Source organism: Puma concolor, chromosome D1 (genome assembly GCF_028749965.1).
Source record: "Puma concolor isolate L17-30 chromosome D1, mPumCon1.1.hap2, whole genome shotgun sequence".
Taxonomy (NCBI): Eukaryota; Metazoa; Chordata; class Mammalia; order Carnivora; family Felidae; genus Puma; species Puma concolor.
The window spans coordinates 110,620,855-110,644,773 of record NC_141676.1 but is presented as its reverse complement, the minus strand read 5'-3'; the positions used below and the strand labels follow the sequence as shown (position 1 = coordinate 110,644,773).

The window sequence follows — 23,919 nt, the reverse complement described above, 5'->3', positions numbered from 1 at the left end:
AATTATAAACATCTAAGTTAGCTAAAGGGAGGAGCAACCCTTATCCTTAAAAACCCACACATTTTGACAAAGAGTGTCTAAAAGATGGCCTTGAACGTGAAAATCATCTGTAAACTGAATATACATTCAGAGCTTCTACAATACGCCTTACATTTAATTAATGTCCACAACAAAGAAACATTTGCATAAGAAAACCGGCTTGTCTTTCCAACTAGACTTCAGTTCCTGGAGAACAAGAGCCATGCTTTATTTGTCAGTATCTTATAAAACTACTGGCAGTTTAGACGCTCAACAAATACTAAATAAGCTTTTTTTTAATTGATAAAAATTTTGATGTTTTAAGGTAGCAATGACACTTTTAGCAAAAGAAACAAAAATCTGAAGTTTCACTAGATATCAAATATAGCAATTTCAAGTTTTCTAACAGATACTATTTACAAAATGAAAGGGCTTTTTATTCACTGGGTCTAAGAAATACAGGTCATGATGTACTTGTATAGATAAGTCGAAATAACATACTCCTGACATGTTCTTGAGCACTTCTTTTATTCCCTTCTAGATTTCCAAACTGACCAAAACACAAACCACTGTTTATCCCCCTAGAGTTACCTACTTACTAAGGAACAATCTGTCATCTCTAACTTCCTCACTGGGTTAATGAGAAGTAATTTAGAAACAAGACAAGCTGTTTCCAATAAAAACTATTTTTGTATAAGTGATATTTTAATGTCCTACAAGTGTGACTCCAATAAATAAAATATTTATTCGGCATCCAACTATGCTCAATTACTATATTTAGGAAAAATAAAGATGAATAAAACGCAGTCCCTGCCTTCAAGGAATATAAACTCTAATGGGGATGGGTTAAGAAAAGTCTACATTAAGTACAACACTAAGCAAAATATGGAAAATACCCTTAGTGAAGTTAAGACCGAGCTCTCCTTGGTTCTAATGGGACTTTAAAAGATTTTTACACTTGATTTACTCCATTGTACAGTGGAACCAAAATTATATACTTACTACAATTACAAGGTGTTTGCCTCACTTTCCTAAATGTAAATGATGTCCTTATTCCCCTCTTGCTTAAAGTTAAGTCTCCAACATCACTGGTGATAATTCCACTTTTGTGACCCTTGGATGCTTGAACAGTATCAAATTTTCTGGGTGTGATTCTAAAAACGACAGTCAAAATAATTTATTTAACACTGCATTCATAAAAGTATTTCAGGTCCTTTTAAAAACAGTAAGGGAACAGAGCAAATTTAGAAGAATTTATTGCAAATATCTACTGGATTTCCTGAATTGTTAAGCATTGTAGAGAAAACAAAAAATAGAAGTCTCTATCTTTTAAAAAGTTATCCTCAGGGTAATCATATTAAAAGAATGTACAACTAACAAATTATTCAAGAGATACAAACAGAGTAACTAATATTTAATTAATACCAATTATGAGAGAAAAAATAAGGAACAGATGGAGCAAAGAGGAAACAAACAGTAAAAAAAAAAAACCAAAAACAACAAAAAAACCCCATTTAAATCCAATCAACAATTACGTCAAATGTAAAAGGACTAACATATCCAACTAAACAAAGAATGTCAAACTGGATTAAAAAAATAAAGTCCAACTCTATGTCAATTATAAGAGATGCATACCTTAAAATAAGGACAGATAATGGTTGAAAAGAAAGACTGAAAAACAGGATAGAACAGCACTTTCAACAGTAGCCAAATTATGGAAAGAGCCTAAATATCCATCAACTGATGAATGGATAAAGAAATTGTGGTTTATATACACAATGGAATACTACGTGGCAATGAGAAAAAATGAAATCTGGCCATTTGCAGCAACGGGGATGGAACTGCAGGGTATTATGCTAAGGGAAGTAAGTCAGGCAGAGAAAGATACCATATGTTCTCACTCATATGTGGATCCTGAGAAACTTAACAGAAGACCATGGAGGGGAAGGGGGAAAAAAAAAAAGTTAGAGAGGGAGGGAGCCAAAACATAAGAGACTCCTAAAAACTGAGAACAATCTGAGGGTTGATGGCGGGGGGTGGGGGGTGGGAGGGAGGGGAGGCTGGGTGACGGGTATTGAAGAGGGCACCTGTTGGGATAAGCATTGGGTGTTGTATGGAAACCAATTTGACAATAAATTTCATATTAAAAAAAATTTTGTTTTAAATGTCTTTTCCACCCTGAATTATACTGGGGTCTTTGTCAAAAATCAACTGATCTTATATATGTGGATGTATTCTGCCCCAATGGTCTGTCTATACACCAACACTACACTCTTTTGATTATGTAGCTTCAGTAAATTTTAAAAACTGGGTAAAATAAATCCTCCAAAACTGTTCGTCTGTTTCAAGATTGTTTTGATTATTCTAGATCCTTCCTATTTCCTTATAAATTTTAGAATCTGCTCATCAGTTTATATAAAAAGAGTCTTAAGATTTTAACTGGAATTACACTGAAACATTAGATCAACTTGGGACAACCTCTGAACAATATTAAGTTTCTATCCATGATCATGGCATCTCTATCTCTTCGTTCTTTCTGGTCTTCTTTAATTTCTCTCAGCAGTGTTTCATAATTTTCAGTGTATACGTGTTGCATATCTTTTGTTAAGTTATTCCTAAGACTTAAAACTTTTTTTTAAAAAATGTTTATTTATTCATTTTGAGAGAAAGAGTGGAAGCAACCTGAGGGAGGGGCAGAGAGAGAGAATCCCAGGTAGGTTCAGCACTATCAGCACAGAGCCTGATGTGGGACTTGAACCCATGAACTGTGAGATCATGACCTGAGCCAAAATCAAGAGTCAGACACTTAACTGACTGAGCCACTCAGGTGCCCCAAGATTTAAATCTGAGGGCAAATTTTCTGCTTGATTTACCCTAGCAAGTTTATCTCCCTATAGAGGTGGGTTTTACATTCAGAGAGAATGTGCTAAGCCTCAAAGGTCTGAGCAAATTATACAAAAGCATAATTTTATACTTAATGTGTTGATTTCTCTTTACTAAGAGCCAGATACGTTTTTTTTCTACACACCTAAAAAAGAGAAAGTTCAACTATATCATTAAAATGGATTTGATCCTGAAGTGAAAATAATGTATTTCAGCTAGTTTTCGTTTTGTCACTGTTATACTGTTTCTTCAATTTGTTGTTAGAACCAGAATTCTCAAAAGGCAACAAAAGCAAAAATAAACAACTGGGACTACATCAAACTGAAAACCTTCTGCACAGTGAAGGAAACCATCAACAAAATGAAATGGCCAGCTACAGAATGAAAAAAAACATTTCAAATTATATTGGTAAGGGGCTAGTATCTAAAATATATAAACAACTCATACAACTCAATAGCAAAAAAACAGTCCATTTAAAAATGGGCATGGGGCGCCTGGGTGGCGCAGTCGGTTAAGCGTCCGACTTCAGCCAGGTCACGATCTCGCGGTCCGTGAGTTCGAGCCCCGCGTCAGGCTCTGGGCTGATGGCTCGGAGCCTGGAGCCTGTTTCCGATTCTGTGTCTCCCTCTCTCTCTGCCCCTCCCCCGTTCATGCTCTGTCTCTCTCTGTCCCAAAAATAAATAAACGTTGAAAAAAAAAAATTTAAAAATGGGCAGAGGATCTGATGAGACATTTTTCCTAAGACATACAGATGGTCAACAGGTACAAGACAATGTGTTCAGTATCACTCATCATCAGGGGAATACAAATCAAAACCACAATGAGATATCACCTCAAACCTGTTAGAATGGCTCTTACCAAAAAGATAAGAAATTACAAGTGTCGGCGAGCAGGCAGAGAAAAGAGAACCCATGTACACTGTTGGTTGGAATATAAACTGGTGCAGCCACTGCAGAAAACAGTATGAAGGTCCTCAAAAAATTAAAAGTAGAACTATCCTATGATCCAGCAACTTCACTTCTGGATTTTTTGTTTCCAAAGGAAACAACTTGAAAAGATATCTGCAGTCCATGGTCACTGCAGCATTACTTACAAAAGCCAAGACTTGGAAACAACCTAAGTGCTCATCAATGAATGAATGAAGAAAACGTGTGTGTGTGTGTGTGTGTGTGTGTGTGTGTGTGTGTGTGTGTGTGTGTGTGTGTGTAAGGGAGAGGGAAGGGTAATGAAATATTATTCAGCCATAAAAAAGAAAGAAATCTTCCCATTTGCAACAATGTAAATGGACCTTGAGGGTACTATGCTAAGTGAAATAAGTCTGGCAAAGAGAAACAAATCCCATATGATCTCACGTATACATGGAATGTAAAACAAAAACAAAGCAAACTTGGAACACGTGGGTAGCTCACTTGGTTAACCATCTGACTCTTGATTTTGGCTCAGGTCATGATCTCACTTGATTGTGAGATCAAGCCCTGCATAGAGGTCTGTGCTGACTGTGCGGAGCCTGCTCGGGATTCTCTCTTTCCCTCTATCTCTGCCCCTCCCCCACTCGTGTTCTTTCTCACAATAAATAAATAAACACTGTTAAAAAACCTTAAATGTGGGGCTGTGGGGCTGGTGGGGGCGGGCCAGGGTAGGCAGAGCTGTGCAAAATGGGTGAAAGTGGTCAAAGGTACAAATTTCCAGTTACATAAATAAATCCTGGGCATGCAGTGCATAACATGATGACTACAGTGAATAACACTGAACCGCATATTTGAAGGTTGCTAACAGTAAATCTTAAAAGTTCTCATCCCAACAAAAAAAGCCTGTAACTACATGTGGTGATGGATGTTAACCAGACTTACTGTGATGATCATTTCACAACACATACAGATAAAGAATCTTTATGTTGTACACTTGAAACTAACACAATTTATATGTGAATTATATCTCAATTTAAAAAAGAATCAGAATTCCCAGGCTAATATCTTTTTAAACCACATCATAATTAACTAATTTGGGTACTAAAACGAAGTATTTTACAGGTCTTGATGCTATTTCAAAAAGAATTTTATTTCAGGAGCACCTGGGTGGCTCAGTTGGTTAAGCGTCCCACTTCAGCTTAGGTCATGATCTCGTGGTTCTTGCATTCAAGCCCCACATCTGGCTCTGTGCTGACAGTTCAGAACCTGTAGCCTGCTTTGGATTCTGTGTCTCCCTCTCTCTCTGCCCCTCCCCAATTCTCTCTCTCTCTCTCTGTCTCAAAAGTAAATACATATTTTTTTTAAATTTTTAAGTATTCTTTTTTTTTTTTTTTTTAACAGCTTTCTTTTTTTTTTTTTTAATTTTATTTTTTTCAACGTTTATTTATTTTTTTGGGACAGAGAGAGACAGAGCATGAACGGGGGAGGGGCAGAGAGAGAGGGAGACACAGAATCGGAAACAGCCTCCAGGCTCTGAGCCATCAGCCCAGAGCCCGACGCGGGGCTCGAACTCACGGACCGCGAGATCGTGACCTGGCTGAAGTCAGTCGCCTAACCGACTGCGCCACCGAGGCGCCCCTAAATTTTTAAGTATTCTATTTCATTTTCCAAAAATTAATTTTTGAATCTTGACCTAGTATGCTACAACTTTACTATATTCACGGTTTAGTTCTAACATTTCTTTAGATTTCCTAGGATTTTCCTACATCCACAATCATAAAGAGTTTTACTTCTTCCTTTCAAATCTCAATGATCTTTACATCTTTTTCTCGACCTACTATACTATGTAAAACACCCACTATAATATTCAATAGAGGTAGTGAGAGCAGACATCCCTGCCTTGTTCAGAATCTTAGGAAAAAGCATTCCATATTTCACCATTCAATAAAATGTTAGCTGTGGGTTCCTCACAGATAGCCTTTATCCGACTGAAGATGTTTCCTTCTTGTCCTAGTTTGCCAAGTTTTTATCATGAATGGATGCTGAAATCTGTCAAATACAATTTCTGCATCAATCAAGATGATTAAATATTTTTTTTTCTCCTTTGTCCTTTTAATGTCATGAATTACATGTTTTGGTTTCCAAATGTTAAACCACTCTTGCAATCCAGGGATAAACTCTACTTGGTCATGATGTATTTATATATATATCTCATACAATCGGATTTTCTAATATTTTTTAAGAATGTTTCTCATCTCTGTTATGACAGATATTGGTCTGTAATTTTCTTTTGTTGTAATGTCCTTGACATGTTTTCGTGTCAGGGTAATGCTGGTCTCATAAAACAAGTTAGGAGAGTGGCTCTTGGAAAACAGCTTGCACTGAAGGCAATTTTTTAGAAGCAAAAGCAAGCAATCATTGCCTGATTTTATATGATTGTTACCCTGATAGCTGAAAATGATTAAAGCTATGGTATTAAATGCAGTCAAGATATTTTAGTACAATGAGTATCTTGAAACTCTTATTAGCAAGTAAATTTCTCTGCTGAGGACTAAGTACTTCTCTGTTATGGCTCTTTTCTTTTTTTTTTTTTTAAATATGAAATGTATTGTCAAATTGGTTTCCATACAACACCCAGTGCTCATCCCAAAAGGTGCCCTCCTCAATGACCATCACCCACTTTCCCCTCCCCTCTACCCCCATCAACCCTCAGTTTATTCTCAGTTTTAAAGAGTCTCTTATGATTTGCCTCTCTCCTTCTCTAACTTTTTTTTCCCCTTCCCCTCCCCCATGGTCTCCTGTTAAGTTTCTCAGGATCCACATAAGAGTGAAAACATATGGTATCTGTCTTTCTCTGTATGACTTATTTCACTTAGCATAACACTCTCCAGTTCTATCCAGTTATGGCTCTTTTAAGTCAATTACTTCACTTGCCTACAATTAAAGCTTAGACAAAGGCCAAGCAATACTTAACTGCTTTTCTGAGATTTTCCGCAATGGGTAATCCATAGGTTAAGAGTAATGAATTCTTGGGGCTTTTGGGTGGCTGTCAGTTAAGCATCTGACTTCGGCTCAGGTCATGATCTTGCGGTTCATAGGCTCAAGCCCCGCATAAGGCTCTGTGCTGACAGCTCAGAGCCTGAAGCCTGCTTCAGATTCTGTGTTTTCCTCCTCTCTGGCTCTCTCCTGCTTACATTCTGTCTGTCCCTCTCTCAAAAATAAATAAACATTTTGAAAAAATTTTTTTAAAGAATGAATTCTTTAAACAGTACTGAACATCCTTTTTTTCCTTCTGTACTCAAATTATAATCTAGTTGAAAAAAATCTTAAATAAAAAGATAAAAACATTTTTTAGATTTAAATAATAGTTCAATAGAAGAGACATCTCAAGGATCAAACAATCTTTAGGAGTTTAAGAGAGAAATTATTTCAGGCTAATGTACCCAGAAGTTTTTTTTTTTTTTTTTAATTTTTTTTTTAATTTTTTTTTTTCAACGTTTATTTATTTTTGGGACAGAGAGAGACAGAGCATGAACGGGGGAGGGTCAGAGAGAGAGGGAGACACAGAATCGGAAACAGGCTCCAGGCTCTGAGCCATCAGCCCAGAGCCCGACGCGGGGCTCGAACTCACGGACTGCGAGATCGTGACCTGGCTGAAGTCGGACGCTTAACCGACTGCGCCACCCAGGCGCCCCATACATTTATTTATTTTTGAGACAGAGACTGAGAGCTGGCGCAAGTGGAAAGGCTAGAGGGTACAGAGGGCACCATATAAATTCGGAGGAAAGAGAACAATCGAGTCCAGCTGGACCATCATGGTTAAGGGCACAGATCCTGAAGCCAGACTGCCTGGCTTCTCATCTTGGCTCTGACACTTAATGGTTCTATGACTCTGTACAAGTTCCATAACCTCTTTATGTTCCAATTTCCTTTAAAAATGGGACAAAGCATGGAACAAACTTTCCACTGTGACAGGATGAGTTAAGTCAGCAAACTGTGAAACTCTAAGCACAAGGGCCAGCACAAAGAAAACGCTCCAAAAGTAATTTAAAAGAAGAATCAAAGAAATGTATAAATAAGGGCCTCCCCAGGCAGTCAAATACCCTCATGGAGTGAAGCAGGTGGGCTTGTTTAGAAATGTGTCATTTGATGGGGCGCCTGGGTAGCTCAGTCGGTTGAGCGTCCGACTTCAGCTCAGGTCAGGATCTCACAGTCCGTGAGTTCGAGCCCCGCGTCGGGCTCTGTGCTGACAGCTCAGAGCCTGGAGCCTGCTTCAGATTCTGTGTCTCCCTCTCTCTCTGACCCTCTCCTGTTCATGCTCTCTCTCTGTCTCAAAAATAAATAAACATTAAAAACAATAATAGAAAGAAATGCGTCGTTTGCTGTTAAACACATTGGAATAGTTTCATTTCAAAACAACAAAGTGTTCTCTTCCACCCATTCTAGCTTTCCATTCTCTACTTGTAACACAGACGAGATCTATTTAGTTTTCAGGTGACTCTGTCACAAGATAAACACAACAGTGCAAGCACAGTGGTAAGTGACAGGTGATGCTCAGCCTCAGTGTGGGGAACCACAGAACCAGGCAGGAACTGCAGAGAACTTGAAAACGTCCGCCTCATCTAAAGAAGGCCACTGACTTAATAAAACCATGGCCAAGGGCTGCTAGGGCCCATTGTTGTCACATTTCCCAATTTTCTTTCTTTTTTTTTTTTTTTTTTAATGTTTATTCATTTTTGAGAGACAGAGAGAGACAAAGCATGTGTGGGGGCAGAGAGAGGGAGACACAGAAATCTGAAGCAGGCTCCAGGCTCCGAGCTGTCAGCACAGAGCCCGATGCTGGGCTCAAACCCATGAACTGTGAGATCATGACCTGAGCTGAAGTTGGATGCCCAACTGACTGAACCACCCAGGTGCCTCACATTTCCCAATTTTCAAAGGACGCTGAAGACTCAGATTTTTATGTGAAAGCACCTGATTTTCTTACGTACACTATTTTTTAACATGCTACCACACATAACCACCACTACCCCAGCCAAAGAGAACACGCCTGACCACTATATCTGACCCACATGCTGCCCATCTGCTGTAAAGAGCATGGTGACTAGAATAGGAAATCTGAACTAGATCAAATTAAGAATTTGTAAGTAATATTTTAGGGCAGACATAACTGCCCTCTGGTCAATCTTGCAGAGATAACTCCTCTTAACAATGAACAACAGCACAATATACTTTGGATGAGAAAATAATGTGATCAAAATGATGTTTAGGAGAATTAATCTGTACCATCACCCAGAATAGATTAAAATATGTTTATAACACAGGCTTATGAAAAGTCATTTTTCATTTTGTATTTGCTGAAATACCATTGCTCTTAAGTTTAAATGTTACCAACAGTAAAAATGCTTAAACCTAAAAAAAAGAAAATGTGAATATTCTCAAAATTCTAGGAATACTTGAAGCCATTGGATCACCTCACCTTTTTCATTTACTGTAAGTGAAAATATTTTAGATGGCCATGAAAAGAAAATCAGGTAAATTTAAGCCTCACTGCACAAAATCAGGCCATCCGTTTTTATGGTTCACATTCAAGACAGGTTACAAATTCATTTACATGTTCATTTCCTTGAATTCTTATAAAAATGAATCAGTTAAAATCTTCAAGCAGGACATTATTAGTAAGTGAAGAACTCAGCAGTATTTTAAGTAGAATATAAGTAAATTTTAATGGCATGATGTCTCCCTTTTCAAGACTAAAGATATATTCTTATCAAAAGTGCATAAACCCATTTCTTTGAGATTAGATTCAGTTAAACAAACTCAAAGTGAGGGACATTCTAGAAAACAACTGGCCCCTTAAATATGCCAAAATTATGAAACACAGAGAAGTTGAGGAACTGTTTCAAATTAAAGAAGACTAAAGAGAACTGACAAGTTAGCATGTCATAGACAGAGTCCCAGATCAGAGGGGAAGGACACTGTGAACTCACAGACGGATCCCAGATCAGAGGGGAAGTGTACTATAAACCACTAGGAAAGATCCTCTGCTTGACCAAACTTTAGTTGGCCTTCTCTGAGCCTGATTCAACCCCATCCTTGGGCAAGAGCCCAATTTTAGAAAGAATCCTGCTGAGTCAGTTTAACCAGAATCCCCCACTCTAGATATCTATCTGATTGTCCTCAATAACCAAACATATTCCTCACTCCCCAACTGGCACCCCCAGGTAACCTCTGATCTGCAAGCATCCTATGTGGATTTAGCCAGAAGTGCCCCCACCCCCAGCCCCCCGCTCTGGCCCCATCACTGATGTTTCCTCTTCGTAATTTTCCCTCTACTGACACTGCCCCACCCCCATCCCAGCTCCTTGCCTATCAATCCTGACTTTTCCTTGTTGTATTTGGAATCTGGGCAAGTTCTATACTGTGGTCCCTTTTCTCCTACTGCAACAGTTTGAGTAAAATCTGGTTTTGCTACTTTAACTACTGGCAGTCTTTGACAGGACTGAACTATGAAGTACAACCAGCAAAATCTGTAGATGGTTTGTGTAAGACTGTGCTAAGAGTATTTTTATCAATGTTGAGTTTTCTGAATTTGAGTTGCACAGCAGCCTTCTATCATAGGGTTTGGCAAACTTTTTCTGTAACAGGATCAAATAGCCAATATTTGAGGCATAGAGGGCCATGTACAGTTTCTGTGACATATTCTCTGTTGCTTTTGTTTCTTACAACCCTTTAAAAATGTAAAAACCAAAATAATAATCACAATCATAATAATCCTAAATTTAAAAAAAATAAAAATAAAAATGTAAAAACCATTCTTGGCTCAAGAGCTGCACAGAACAGGCTACGGGCTAAATTTGGCCAACAAGCCATAGGTTGCCAACCCCTGATGTAATAAATATACTTGCTCTTAGGAAAACTGCAATGAGGCATGGAAGAGTAAAGGATCATAATGTCTGCAACTTGTTCTCGAATGACTCAGCAATAACAATAATAATAATGATAATATGTACGAGAGAAATAAAACACACGGTAAAATGTTCACAAATGGTAAATCTAGGTGAAAGGTGAGGGGAGTTCATTATACCATGCTAGCAACTTTCCATTAAACTTGACTTTTATCAAAATAAAAGGGTAAGATTTACCAAAAAAGGGGCATAGATATCTCTGGGGATTTAAACCTGGACACCTCAATGTGCAGACATGGGGCCTGGTTCTGGCAGCTCAAGCAGGAGAGAATGAGAACTGTCACAAAGGAAGAGGTATTCTGTCATCAAGGTCACTTCAATACATACCCATGTGTCCAGAGGTATCTAGATTCTCCGGTCATCACCAGCAAACTCCGACGAGGCAACATAACAGGCACCGTGATGCCGTCTGGGTGCTTAAAGTCCATGACAACCTTGAAGGAAAGACAAAAGCATAAAGATGAATCAAAAATGTCATGTACTCCAAGGGTGAGAATGATTAATTGATTCTGGCTTTCCAGGTTAACAGGGATTCAGACATGATAATGCTTACAGAAGAGTACAGCACGGTGGTCTTCAAACTTCTGTGCACATAAAAATCAACTGGACAGCTAAAAAACACCCTTCATCCATAGGCTGAAACTTAGCAGGTCTAGGATGAGGCCCAGGAATCTGCATTTCTAACAATCACCCCAGGAAATTATGATGCAGGTGGTCTGAGGACCATACATACAATGCAAAACACGAAGGCAGTGGTCAAATGCTAGGACTGGGGGCTGAAACATTCATATCCTGACTCTTCCATTTACTTGCTATATGACCCAGGACAAGTCAGTTAACCCCTCCATGCCTCAGTTTCCTCAGTCCTTATAGGACTGTTACATGAATTAAATATATAATGGACATAAAAGACACTATCTGGCACATAATATAAAAATTCTATAATATAATTATACACAGGATATCAATAATTAATAACACCCCCCCCAACAACTATTAGATGCCTATTCTCATATAACCCATTTTGCCTTTAAAGTCATGCAACATTTTGGATACTGAAGGCTAATTTATAGGAGACAAGTGAAGAACACAGAACATTTTCAGTAACTCTAAGTTGTGCTCAAATATTATTATGAATAACAACCTATTAAGATACAACACCAGGAAACTATTTGTCCTCAGGAACCCAAATGCCAAAGAGTTCAGTCTAAACATAGCAGCAGCTAACAAAGGTGACTTTAAAAGGCACACCACGGGGCTAAAAAATATTTTTAAGTGAACAATTCAATCCACTTGAAAAATAAATATGACAACGAAGTATCAGCAGGATGAACGGAACTTAGCAAAGCATCTTTGTTAAAGGTGAACTTTTAGTACAGTACCTCGCATAACAACTGTTACCGACTATTATCGGTTCAAAGTAGACAACAGACATGAAAATTCCTCGTAAACTACAAAGAATTATAAAGACCCAAGGCGCTTTTCTCCCTTTTGCATCTGTCCTGTTAAATAGGGAAAATAAAGCGAACTGACAATTTCATTTTCTAACAATTATCTGTTCCAAATGATCACTTTTGAAATTTCAAAAAACCATGCTCTAAAAATATTCTATTTATAAACACTGCAGATGAATTCTTAAGTTGTAGGGTGAAGTATAATGATACCTGCAACTTTCCAAAATGTATACATAAGACGATGGACTGATAAAAGAATGGATAGATGGACAACTATTCGATAAAGCAAAAATGTTAAAAACTGGAGAATCTAGGTGGTACATATATAGGTATTTGCTATACAATTCATTCTATTTTCCTATATGAAAATTTTCATACTAAAAAGTTGAGGGAAAGGGAGAAAAACCCACTCTGACCCATTTTTAAACCAACACATGAAGGTTTCAATCTTCTGAAGAAAAACTAAGGTCCATGTAGAAGAGGACAGAATGACAAGCAGATTTATTAATTTTTTTTTATCAGAGAAAATCATTTGTGGCTTAAGGAAATGAAAACTGCTGACAAGAAACTATTCTGAGAGACGAGACTCCCATTTATTCCTTAGATGAATATTTATTTTTCACTGTGTGAGCTTTCAAAGGCCACAATGGTAAGTGAGAAACATGTCCTTGCCTGCCCAGAGGTTACAGTTCCTGGCTAATTAACACTCAACATTTGTTACAAATCTACAGTGCCTATTTACTTGTAAAATGCAAACACATTTCCTTCCATCAACAGAGAGTAATGATCTTAAAATTCGGAAATCTCAGTTTAGACAAATGATCAGAACTAACAAGTATGAACTTGATGCTAATTATTTGGGAAATATTTGTCCTGAATACAGAAGCCAAGTTTCAAGGAAGAAAAACACACTACCAAATAAGTCAAATTTTACGGGAATTAGGTTAGAATATACATAATACTTATTATTATTTTTGATGATAATCATTATTAGTTTGCTAGACAGGCTCACAGAACTCAGGAAAACAGTTCACTCACTGTTTACCAGTTGATTATAAAATGATATTATAAAGGATCCAGATGAACATCCAGATGGAAGAGACGTGCAGGGCCGTGTGTGTGTGGGAAGGGGCACACAGCTTCCATACCCTCTCTACTGTGCCCTTCTTCCAGCACCTCTGCATGTTCATCGGCCCGGAAGCTCTGTGACCCCCAGACTATTGGGATTTTTATGGAGGCCTCATCATGTAGGCATGACCAGTTACTAACTCTATGTCCAGCCCCTCTCGCCTCTGGAAAACAGGGAACGGGACTGAAAATTCCAAGCTTCTGACCTTGGCTTGGTCTTTCTGGTGAGCAGCCACCATCCAGGAGCCCACGAGGAGTCATCTCACTAGGACAAGACACTGCCATCCCCCAGGGAATTCCAAAGGCCTTAGGAAGTCTGTGTCAGGAACCCGGGTGAGTTGCCAAATATTAGAACAAAAAATGCTCCTAGTACTCTTCTTATTTAGGAAATTTAGAAGTGTTTTTGGAGTTCTGTGCCAGGAACCGGGGACACAGACTAATATACCTGTTTTCTATTACCTCACAGGTATACAATGTGAGAGTCTGTTTTTTTTTTTAATTTAAGAAAGTAATTTTTATTTATAAAATTAAAAGAAAATAAATTTTTCTTAAAACAGTCTATCATAAAAGACTGTCATTATCATCATATTTATTTAAAGTATCTGTATCTTTTTTTTTTTATAATAGTTTTTTTTTTTTTTCAACGTTTATTTATTTTTGGGACAGAGAGAGACAGAGCATGAACGGGGGAGGGGCAGAGAGAGAGGGGGAGACACAGAATCGGAAACAGGCTCCAGGCTCTGAGCCATCAGCCCAGAGCCCGACACGGGGCTCGAACTCATGGACCGCGAGATCGTGACCTGGCTGAAGCCGGACGCTTAACCGACTGCGCCACCCAGGCGCCCCTAAAGTATCTGTATCTTAACTAAACAAGGCTTGTTAAGACTAAAAAAAAAAAAAAAAACTTTTTAAAAAATTCACAAAGGATTCACAATCAATAACGCTCCCTGCAACTGCTAAATCATTCTGCCAATGTGACAGCTTTGCTCCACAGGAGCTTTTTCCAATTATTCTTTTTGGCTTTACCTATTTTCCTTATTTTCCGAGATGGCAGAGTCAATAAAGATCAAGGTCCCAGCAAGCTCGTGGGGCATGATGGAGAATAATGTTCAGTTCAAAGCAAGCAAACAAAAAATCCTAGACTTTCTGATCTTATAAAACCTTTATGCATTCAAAGTACAATAGAAGTGAAAACCCCAGACACAGCCATCACTCTATCCTCAAGGAAAGATGACTCATGACAGAAAAGTACATGAAATAAATAGATCTCCGTGTCGGCTAAACAGGAAAATGAAGAGTACATTGCTACTGGGAGCATTTCCAAGAAAGAAGACAAACTTAATGTGGATCCTTACTGGTTAGAAAATTGGGTTGAGATCATGAACATTCTGAAACCCTGAACGGCATATGCACGAGAGACAGTATGATGTAAAGCATGACATGTGAGTCACAGAGAACGATGAAGACTGATAGGGTGGAAGTCACTATGTTTGACTGAAGAAAATATCCCACAGCTGAGAATGTAGCAGGAGCTAGAGAAGTCCACCTGTTCCCCATTTCCTGCCAAATATAAATCTTCTGTAATTGCACTGATGTTTTCATTGGATTCAAATGAAGCAAGAATTTGCTTATTTTAAATGGCAAACAAGGGGGCTCCTGGGAGGCTCAGCTGGTTAAGCGTCCGACTCTTGGGTTCAGCTGAGGTCAAGATCTCATGGTTTGTGAGTTCAAGCCCCACATGGGGCTCTGAAATGACACCGTGAAGCCTGCTGAGGATTCTCTTTCCCTATGTGTCTGCCCACTCAATCTCACCCCCACCTCTATCTTTCTAAAAAATAAATAAATGAATATTTTTTAAAAATGGCAAACAAGTGACTCTACATGTTTCATCAGGGCCATGTCTACCACATTTGGACAAGTGGGAAAGGAGAAAAGGAAAAAGGGAGAGAGTAACGAATGCAAATATACAAGCTATAAAGTATTTACAAAGACTGAAGCTATAAAGTATTTACAAAGAAATACAGGTCATGTCAAAAATGTCTGCTTACATACTTTCCTTGGACCACAAATACAGAATCCCAGTGTATCATGAGATATATAGTCCATTGTGGGGGAGAAGAGGAACTTAGAACATTTTTAGTAAAACAAATAATAGTTTTTTGTCTCTCTACAAAAAATGACGCCCCTAAATGTGTACTTTGCTAAACTGAAAAGTAGCTGGAAGAAAAGCCTGCTGATACGCCATATTATTCCAGGGCAGAGGAACTAATAGGAATTTTGTCTGGGACACTTGGAGAACACTGGCTGATGTCAATGACCTTTCAATCTCTTACCCACGCCATATAAGTCTGCTTAGTTTTCATCCTTTAAGGCAAGTTAAAATCAAAGACCAAAACAAACCTATTTCCCTTCCTGGACTCCTATTGGCAAGATAAGTTTCCAAACGACAACAAAAGCAGGAGCCTTGAAATTTGCTAAATTTCTTGAAAGCTGAGAAGTCAAGATTACCAAGTCTGGTGAAACTCAAAGGAAAGAAACTGTGGCAGCCACACACCCTGAACATACTAGACCCACGGTCTCCCATTTGAAAATCGCTGACAGAAAACAAACTCTACTCCCTTGTTGCACAGTCAGAAGCAATTTTGTAATGTCCAGGCCTCAATATTCTTGTCGTGAGGGGCAAAGTTGCGCATTAGAACATATAGATCAGATGGTACTTTGTGGCACAGCAAAGTGGTCCTTCAAGAAGTACGTGCAGGAGAGAACTACCGCTGTGGCCCAAATGCCCTCGTTCCCCACTGCCTCTGAGAGAGGATGCGAGAAGCAGAGCATCATCTGAGCTTCTGGTGTGAAAACTTTCCCCGCTGGTCAGATACTACGTCTGCATTTAGGATCCATACCTGGGAACCTGCCTACAGTAGTGGATGTGTGAAACAAGCAAAATCAGGCAAAAATTTCAGAAGAAAACACCACAAACAACTCTAGAGTGTATGTCAGCAAATCCCACCTTTCGAATACAAGTCTGTCTTCCCAAACTAGGTCTCCACTGCTGAAAGAATAGAGGCTGGCATCTCTACATCTTCCCCAAATACACATGATTTTGAACCGTTTTGTCTGGCTGAGCTCAAGTAGAATATAAAACAAAAGTGGAAGCATTTTTTAGTTTAAATGGTCTAAATACATTTGCAAAAGGCACAAAAGAGAGCAAAGTAAACACTGCACAACGGAAGAATACACTGGAAAAAGAAAAGAGGCTGAATTGGACACACTATAGCCACCACTGAATATTATAAATGCTTAGCTTAAATGTCTGTAATATATTCATGCTCACCTGTTTGCACTGGGACCACTTGCTATCAGCTTTCATTTACCACACGGAGGCTTCATTCCTTTGCAGGAACTGTAAAGTGAAAATCCACATCCCCCAAAGTCGAAATCCAAAAACAAGAGACAATCACAAACCACTTCAGTAAAATTAAGTTTTGCTTTATATATGACAAAACTCCAAAGGTAATGAAACATTTTAGCTTAAAAAAACATTATTTGGGGGCACCTGGGTGGCTCAGTCGGTTAAGCATCGACGTCCGCTCAGGTCATGATCTCACGGTTCATGGGTTCAAGTCCCACGTCGGGCTCTGTGCTGACAGCTCACAGCCTGGAGCCTGCTTTGAGTTCTCTCCCTCTCTCTGTTTCTCCCTCTCTCTGCCCCTCCCCACTCATGCTCTGCCTCTCTCTCTCAAAAATAAACATTAAAAATTTTTTTAAAAATTATTTGATATTTTATGCTTATTTACTTGTTACATTCTGTCTAGTAGATTACACTCAACAAATATTTTTGAATGAATAAATGAATGAATAAATTCACCATCAACAATTTATTTGAAAAGAATAGGGTGATGTACCTTACATTTATGGACAGAAAGCTTCCAAAATTCCATTTAATTCTTTTCTGAGCTTTCCTCCTTAGGCAAAATGAGTCAACAGATTCACATACACAGATAACCACAATGAGACAGCTAAAGCAAAAAGAACAATAGTAGTCACGAGTATATCTACTCCTGAGGCCCTAGCTTACTTCTCATGAAGCAAAACCCACTTATTAGAATAGCTTCCATAGGTACCATCATGAGGTACTACTTCACATCTCTTAGAGGGAAGGAAAGGGAAGGGAAAGGAAGGGAAGGGAAGGGAAGGGAAGGGAAGGGAAGGGAAGGGAAGGGAAGGGAAGGGAAGGGAAGGGAAGGGAAGGGAAGGGAAAGGAAGGGAAGAAGGAAGGAAGGAAGGAAGGAAGGAAGGAAGGAAGGAAGGAAGGAAGGAAGGAAGGAAGAAAAAAATAAGGGGAGGGGAAGGGAGGGAAGGGAAAAGGGAAAGAAGGAAGGGAAAGAAAGGAAGGAAGAAAGAAAGGAAAAAAAATAAGGAAAGAGAAGGGAAGGGGAGGGGAGGAAGGAAGGAAGGAAAGCCAAACAAGTATTAAAGAGTTAAAGACGTGGAGAAAAGAGAACCCTTGTGCACTGCTGCTGGGAATGCAAACTGGTGCAGCCACTGTGAAAAACAGTGTGGAGGTTCCTCAAAAAGTTAAAACTAGAATTACTCTCTGATCCAGCAATTCCACTTCTGGGTATTTACCCAAAAGAAATGAAAGCACTAACTCAAAAAGATATCTGCACCCCCATGTCCACAGCAGTATTATATACAACAGTCAAGACATGGAAATAATCTAAGTGTCCATCAAAAGATGAATGGATAAAGAAGGTGTGATATTTATACACAATGGAATATTATTCAGCCATTAAAAAGAAAGAAATCCTGCCATGTGTGACAACACGAATGCACTTGGACCAGGAGGGCATTATGCTGAGTAAAATAAGTCAGACAAAGACATGCCATATGAGCTCACTTAATATGTAGAATATAAAAAAATTAAAACACCAAACTCACAGATAGAGAACAGATTGGTGGTTGCCAAAGGCAGGGAGTGCAGAGTGGGTGAAATGGGTAAACAAACTTCCAGTTATAGAACTAGTAAATCGTGGGGAGATAAGGTACAGTATGATGACTAATAGTAATACGGTGGTGTATATACGAAAGTTGCTGAGAGATTTTAAAAGCTCTCATCACAAGGGGAAAATACTGTAATCATATGCAGGGATAGATGCTCACTAGAGTTACTGGGACTCACTAGATTTACTGTGCTGATCATTCTGCAATATACACATATGCCAAGTCATTATGTTGTGCTCCCAAAACTAATACAATGTTATATGTCAATTACATCTCGATTACAAAACAAAAAACCCCAAAACTATGAAATATACACTAAAACAACAACAACTCACTGCTGGTGCGATGATTATGGTACGTCAGTGTCGGCAGTAGGGGTGGTAGCAACAGTAGCTGCCGTTATTGTTGAATTCTTCTCAATTCTGTACAATTAAAATTCAAAAATTATATGCCAACTTCAATCTGTGACAGAGAGCACAGAAAGGAGGTGCTCTAAGGCACAGAAAGGAGGTCCATTAAGAGTTACCAGTAGGGATGAGCTACAACCCAACTCTCCTGACTTGTCCAATGATGAACCCAATCCCTGTGTGAAAACGTAAGGATCTGGACACAAAACACACAGACTTTAACTTTTTCAGTTTCTAGCACTGCACTGGAACATTTGATTGAATGATGGTTACAACTGCCATTGGGTGCCTATCTTACCTCATTTCTATTTATTTTCTGTGAAAGATTAATATGAAATCCTACTGCCTTTGAAGTTGATATTGTACAGATTTAGCATTTTAACATTTTCTAACTCAACGACTCAGAATTCTAGCTAAATATCATAATTGTCTGTAAGCCTTCTATAAATATAGAGAACTGGCCTTCATCTCAGACATTCTGAATCAGAATAAACCACAGTACCTGCTCTGGAAAAAGATAGTCTAGATAGTCTAGAGAAACTCTCTAGATATCTCTAAAGAACAGAAATGAACCACAGGGACCTCAAATATATAAATATCAGAAACAGGCTATAAAACAAAAATTCTTACCAAGTTTACAGATATAAATGCTAAACCTGAAAATTTCAGCAGAGAACTGGAAATGATTTTTTTTAAAGACACTGTAAATTTGAAGAAAAACCAAGTAGATACTCTGAAACTGACAAATACCACGACTGAAACTAGGCCACTGATGAATGAGTTTAACAGCAATCAGACATGGTTGAAAAAAAGAATTAGTGACAGAAGAAAACTGTCTCTAACAAAATACACTAAACACAGAAGAGAGGGCAAGCAAAATAAAGTCTATAGAAAACAGGCAGATGGACAGAGAACAGAACAGAGGCAAAAATCTATAGGGATAATGGCTCAGAGTTTTCCAAAATTGATGGGGAGTAAAAAATCCACAGGTTCAAGAAACCCAGTAAGTCCCAAGAATAAATAAACCCATAAAAATAAAGAGAATAATCAGGCACATCAAAATAAAAGTACAGGAAACACAAGAGAAAGAAGAAAATCTGAAAAGAAGCCAGAGAAATAAACAAAGGTCATGGGAGTGATAATGTGAGCCACAAGGAAGTCAATGAAGTCTTGCACGCACTATAGGAACTGCCAACCTCAAATTCTATACCCAGTGAAAATAGCCTGAAGGATGAAGGTGAGGTGAAGACACCTGCAGACAGAATAACAGGGGCAGCCAGCAGTGCACCTGGACTCAAGAAAATTTAAAGGTTGTACATTGTGGAAAAGGAAAATGATCCCAGATGGGAGGTCTGAGATCAAGGAATGAAGAGAAAAGAAAATGGTAAGTATGTCTAAATGATCACTAATGGTATAAATCAGGGAAGTAGCTAAAAAAAAAAAAATGAAGAGAATTCAACTGCACAGTAATAACAGTATGTAAATTATAAGGGAGTCTCAGAGTTAAAGTGTTCTGAAGTTCTTATACTATTCAGCAAAAAAGTAAAGATTCCAATTAAGCTTCAACTCTGAATGAATCTCAAATAATTGTGATGAGTAAAAGAAACCATACAGGAAAGAGTACATACTGCATGACTGCTGTATAAAAACTCTGGAAAATACTATGTAATCTAAGATATTAAGGAACAGGAGAACACAAGGAAACTCTTGGGGATGATGGATATATTCATTATCTTGAGAGTGGTGAAGCTTTCATGAGTGTTTATTTTAACATGTGCAGCTATTGACAATTACACGTAGGAGCTGTTCTTGGAAGAAAATATTGTGGGGTGCAGTGAAAATAGTACTTGAAAGCAAAATTCACAATTTTAAAAATGTACGTCAAGAATGTTTCCCAGGTTCTACACTGATCGACTGGAGGAAATTAAACAGAGCAGGGAACTGAGGAAGAGACAAAGTCTGTTTTGTTTTGTATGGGAGAATAGCAGTGGGTGGAAAATGGCTAAAGACAAAGATAACAAGTTCATATTTAGAAAAAAGAAAACATCTTTTAGAGAGCTGGATATTCACATCGAAAATCTGAGGTGGGGACGGGGTAGTCAAGGCTGGAAATGTTTTTCTATCTCCCAAATTGCTTGTGAAAATGCTGTTCACATCAATAAAAGCTCTTTTAAGGAAGGAGCCAAGATGGCGTAACAGCATGGAAGCTTTTAGTGTGTCTTGTGTCCATGAAATGGACAGACCAACACTAAACCATCCTACACACCTAGAAAACTGATTGGAGAATTAACACAACAATGCACACAACCTGAACCACAGAATTCAGCAGGTACATGGCACAGAGAGCTGAACTTGGGCAGTGAGAAGCCGCAAAATGTAGGGAACTGCTTTTGTGGCAGAGAGAGGACAGAGACTGGGGAGGGGGGCAGAATACAGGAAAAGCACCCCTCCCCAAAAGCAGTTGGAGAGAAAGTAGAAAATTGGAAACACCCGCAGGAACTAAACTAAAAAGGGAGAAAGGAGAAAGGAGAGGGTTTAAATTCCATTAAGACTGTAAACAAGGGGAGCGCAAAGGCTGCAACTCCACAGCTCGATACCTGGCGGTGCTCTGGTGGGAAGGGTAAATCCCCAGGAACAGAGTGGGGTCTGGGAGGTTCTCAGGCCACACAGGGAAAAGCAGTTCCACTGCTGGAAGGACATTTGGTAGAGACTGTTGAAGCCACCTGGTCCCAGCAGACCCCGGAAGGTGGCCACATTTGCTGGTGCTGGGACAAGGTCGTTAAGGGTACAGCCTGGTGCCAGATTTCGGTTGCGATTTTCCATAATCCCTGAGACGCTGCTGCTACGCTATATCTCACGAACTTTTTCCGGGGCAGGCTGGCATCTGGCTGCAGTCTCGGGGCACCGGCAACAACAGGGTCCAGCGGGCGTACCTGGGTACAGCCTGTATTTGGCCATTGCTTGGTGAAACCCTCCTGCAGAGGGGAGGAATGGGTCAAAGCCGCAGACCTTGGAAGTAAGGGGCCGGGGAAAACAGCCGCATCTGAGACAAGGCTTGGGAGAGAGGTACTGCCTGGGGTCTGGTCAGAGAGAGTAAAGAAGCGGGGAGTGGACGAGAGCTGAAGGCAGACGACGGTGCGCAATTGCCTATCCAGGAGAACACGCTGGGTAGCTGGGTGGCGCCATTTTCACCGCTCCCGAGCATGTGAATACGCACCTATGAGCGCCGCAACAATCCATCCCAGTAGGCTAGCAGCACCATCTAGTGGAGAGTGGAGCTGTTACACCGAGCCCCGCCCAACTGGGACAGCTTCGCTCTTCAAGAACACAAACCTCACTGCTGGCTTAATTTACGGACTATAAAGAGCTACACAGACTGACTTCTAGGGGAAAACGAAGCAATTTCAGTCCTACTTCAATCTGTTAGCAGGTTCATCTATTCAATTTTCTTTCTTTTTCCTTTTTCTCTTTTTTAAAATTTTTTTTTCAACATTTATTTATTTTTGGGACAGAGAGAGACAGAGCATGAATGGGGGAGGGGCAGAGAGAGAGGGAGACACAGAATCGGAAACAGGCTCCAGGCTCTGAGCCATCAGCCATCAGCCCAGAGCCTGACGCGGGGCTCGAACTCACGGACCGCGAGATCGTGACCTGGCTGAAGTCGGACGCTTAACCGACTGCGCCACCCAGGCGCCCCTTCCTTTTTCTCTTTTACAAATCTTTTCTTTTTCTTGAATACAGAAAGAGAAAAAATTCGTTTTTATTTTAAATTTTCATTAAAAATATGTCTTTAATTTTTATTACTATATTTTTTCTTTTGTGTAAATTTTTTCAAATTCTACTTTACTTCCATCATTTTATTTTAGTCTACTTCAGTGTATTCACCTTTTCAAATTTTCAAACAATTTCCTTTTTTCCTTTCTTTGTCTTTATTGTTTCTTTTTTTCTTGAATGAAGAGAAAAACTTCATTTATACTTTCAATTTCTATTAAAAATATTCTTATTTAATTTTCATTACTATATTTTTTCTTTTGTGTAAATTTTTTCAAATTCTACTTTACTTCCATCATCTTATTTTAGTCTACTACACCGTATTCACTTTTTCAAATTTTCAAACAATTTCTTTTTTCTTTTTCTTTTTTTATCTTTTTTCTTTTGTGTTTCTTTTCTTTTTTCTTAAATGCAGAAAACAAAAAAATTCATATTTATATTTAATTTTTATTAAAAATATTTTTCTTTAATTTTTTTCTACTATATTCTTTACTTTTGTGTATGTTTTTTCAAATTCTATTTTACCCCCATCATCTTGTTTTAGTCTACTTCAGTGTATTCATCTTTTCAAATTCTCAAACGATATCCTTTTTTTTTCTCTCCCACCCCCCTTTTTTTTCTCTAATCTGTCAAACCACTTTCAACACCCAGACCAAAACACACCTAGGATCTAGCATCATCTATTCGATTTTTGTCTATGTGTGTTTTTAATTTTTAATCTAAGTATTTTTTTAATTTTAATTTGTTAATTTCAATTTTTCTTGCTCATTAATTCCTTTTCTCCATTCAAAATGACAAAACGAAAGAATTCACCCCAAAAGAAAGAGCACAAAGAAACGACAGCCAAGGATTTAACCAACACAGATATAAGCAAGATGTCTGAACCAGAATTTAGAATCACAATAATAAGAATACTAGCTGGAGTCAAAAATAGATTAGAATCCCTCTCTGCAGAGATAAAAGAAGAAAAAATACCCAGAATGAAGTTAAAAATGCTATAACTGAGCTGCAATCACGGTTGGATGCAGCGGCAGCACGGATGGACAAGGCAGAACAGAGAATCAGTGATATAGAGGACAAAATTTACAGAGAATAACAAAGCAGGAAAAAAGAGGGAGATTAAGGCAAAAGAGCACAATTTAAGAATTAGAGAAATCAGTGACTCCTTAAAAAGGAACATCAGAATCATAGGGGTCCCAGAAGAGGAAGAGAGAGAAATAGGGGTAGAAGGGTTATGTGAGCAAATCATAGCGGAAAACTTTCCTAACCTGGGGAAAGACACAGACATCAAAATCCAGGACTCCCATTAGATTCAACAAAAACTGACCATCAACAAGGCAGATCATAGTCAAACTCACAAAATACTCAGGCAAGGAGAGAA

The 23,919-nt window shown here is 38.7% G+C and overlaps 1 protein-coding gene across 14 annotated transcripts in view; it reads right to left on the bottom strand.

Annotated features, from left to right (window-relative positions):
- ALKBH8 (alkB homolog 8, tRNA methyltransferase) overlaps positions 1-23,919 on the bottom strand; it is a 75,337-nt gene that overhangs the window by 12,349 nt on the left and 39,069 nt on the right. For all 14 annotated transcript variants that reach the window (XM_086679228.1, XM_086679224.1, XM_086679234.1 and 11 more), the window contains 2 exons: positions 11,105-11,211; positions 1,021-1,172 (listed from right to left, as the gene is read on the bottom strand). In XM_086679228.1, the coding sequence (XP_086535354.1) occupies positions 1,021-1,172; positions 11,105-11,211 (259 nt within the window). The remainder of the gene's footprint in view (positions 1-1,020; positions 1,173-11,104; positions 11,212-23,919) is intronic.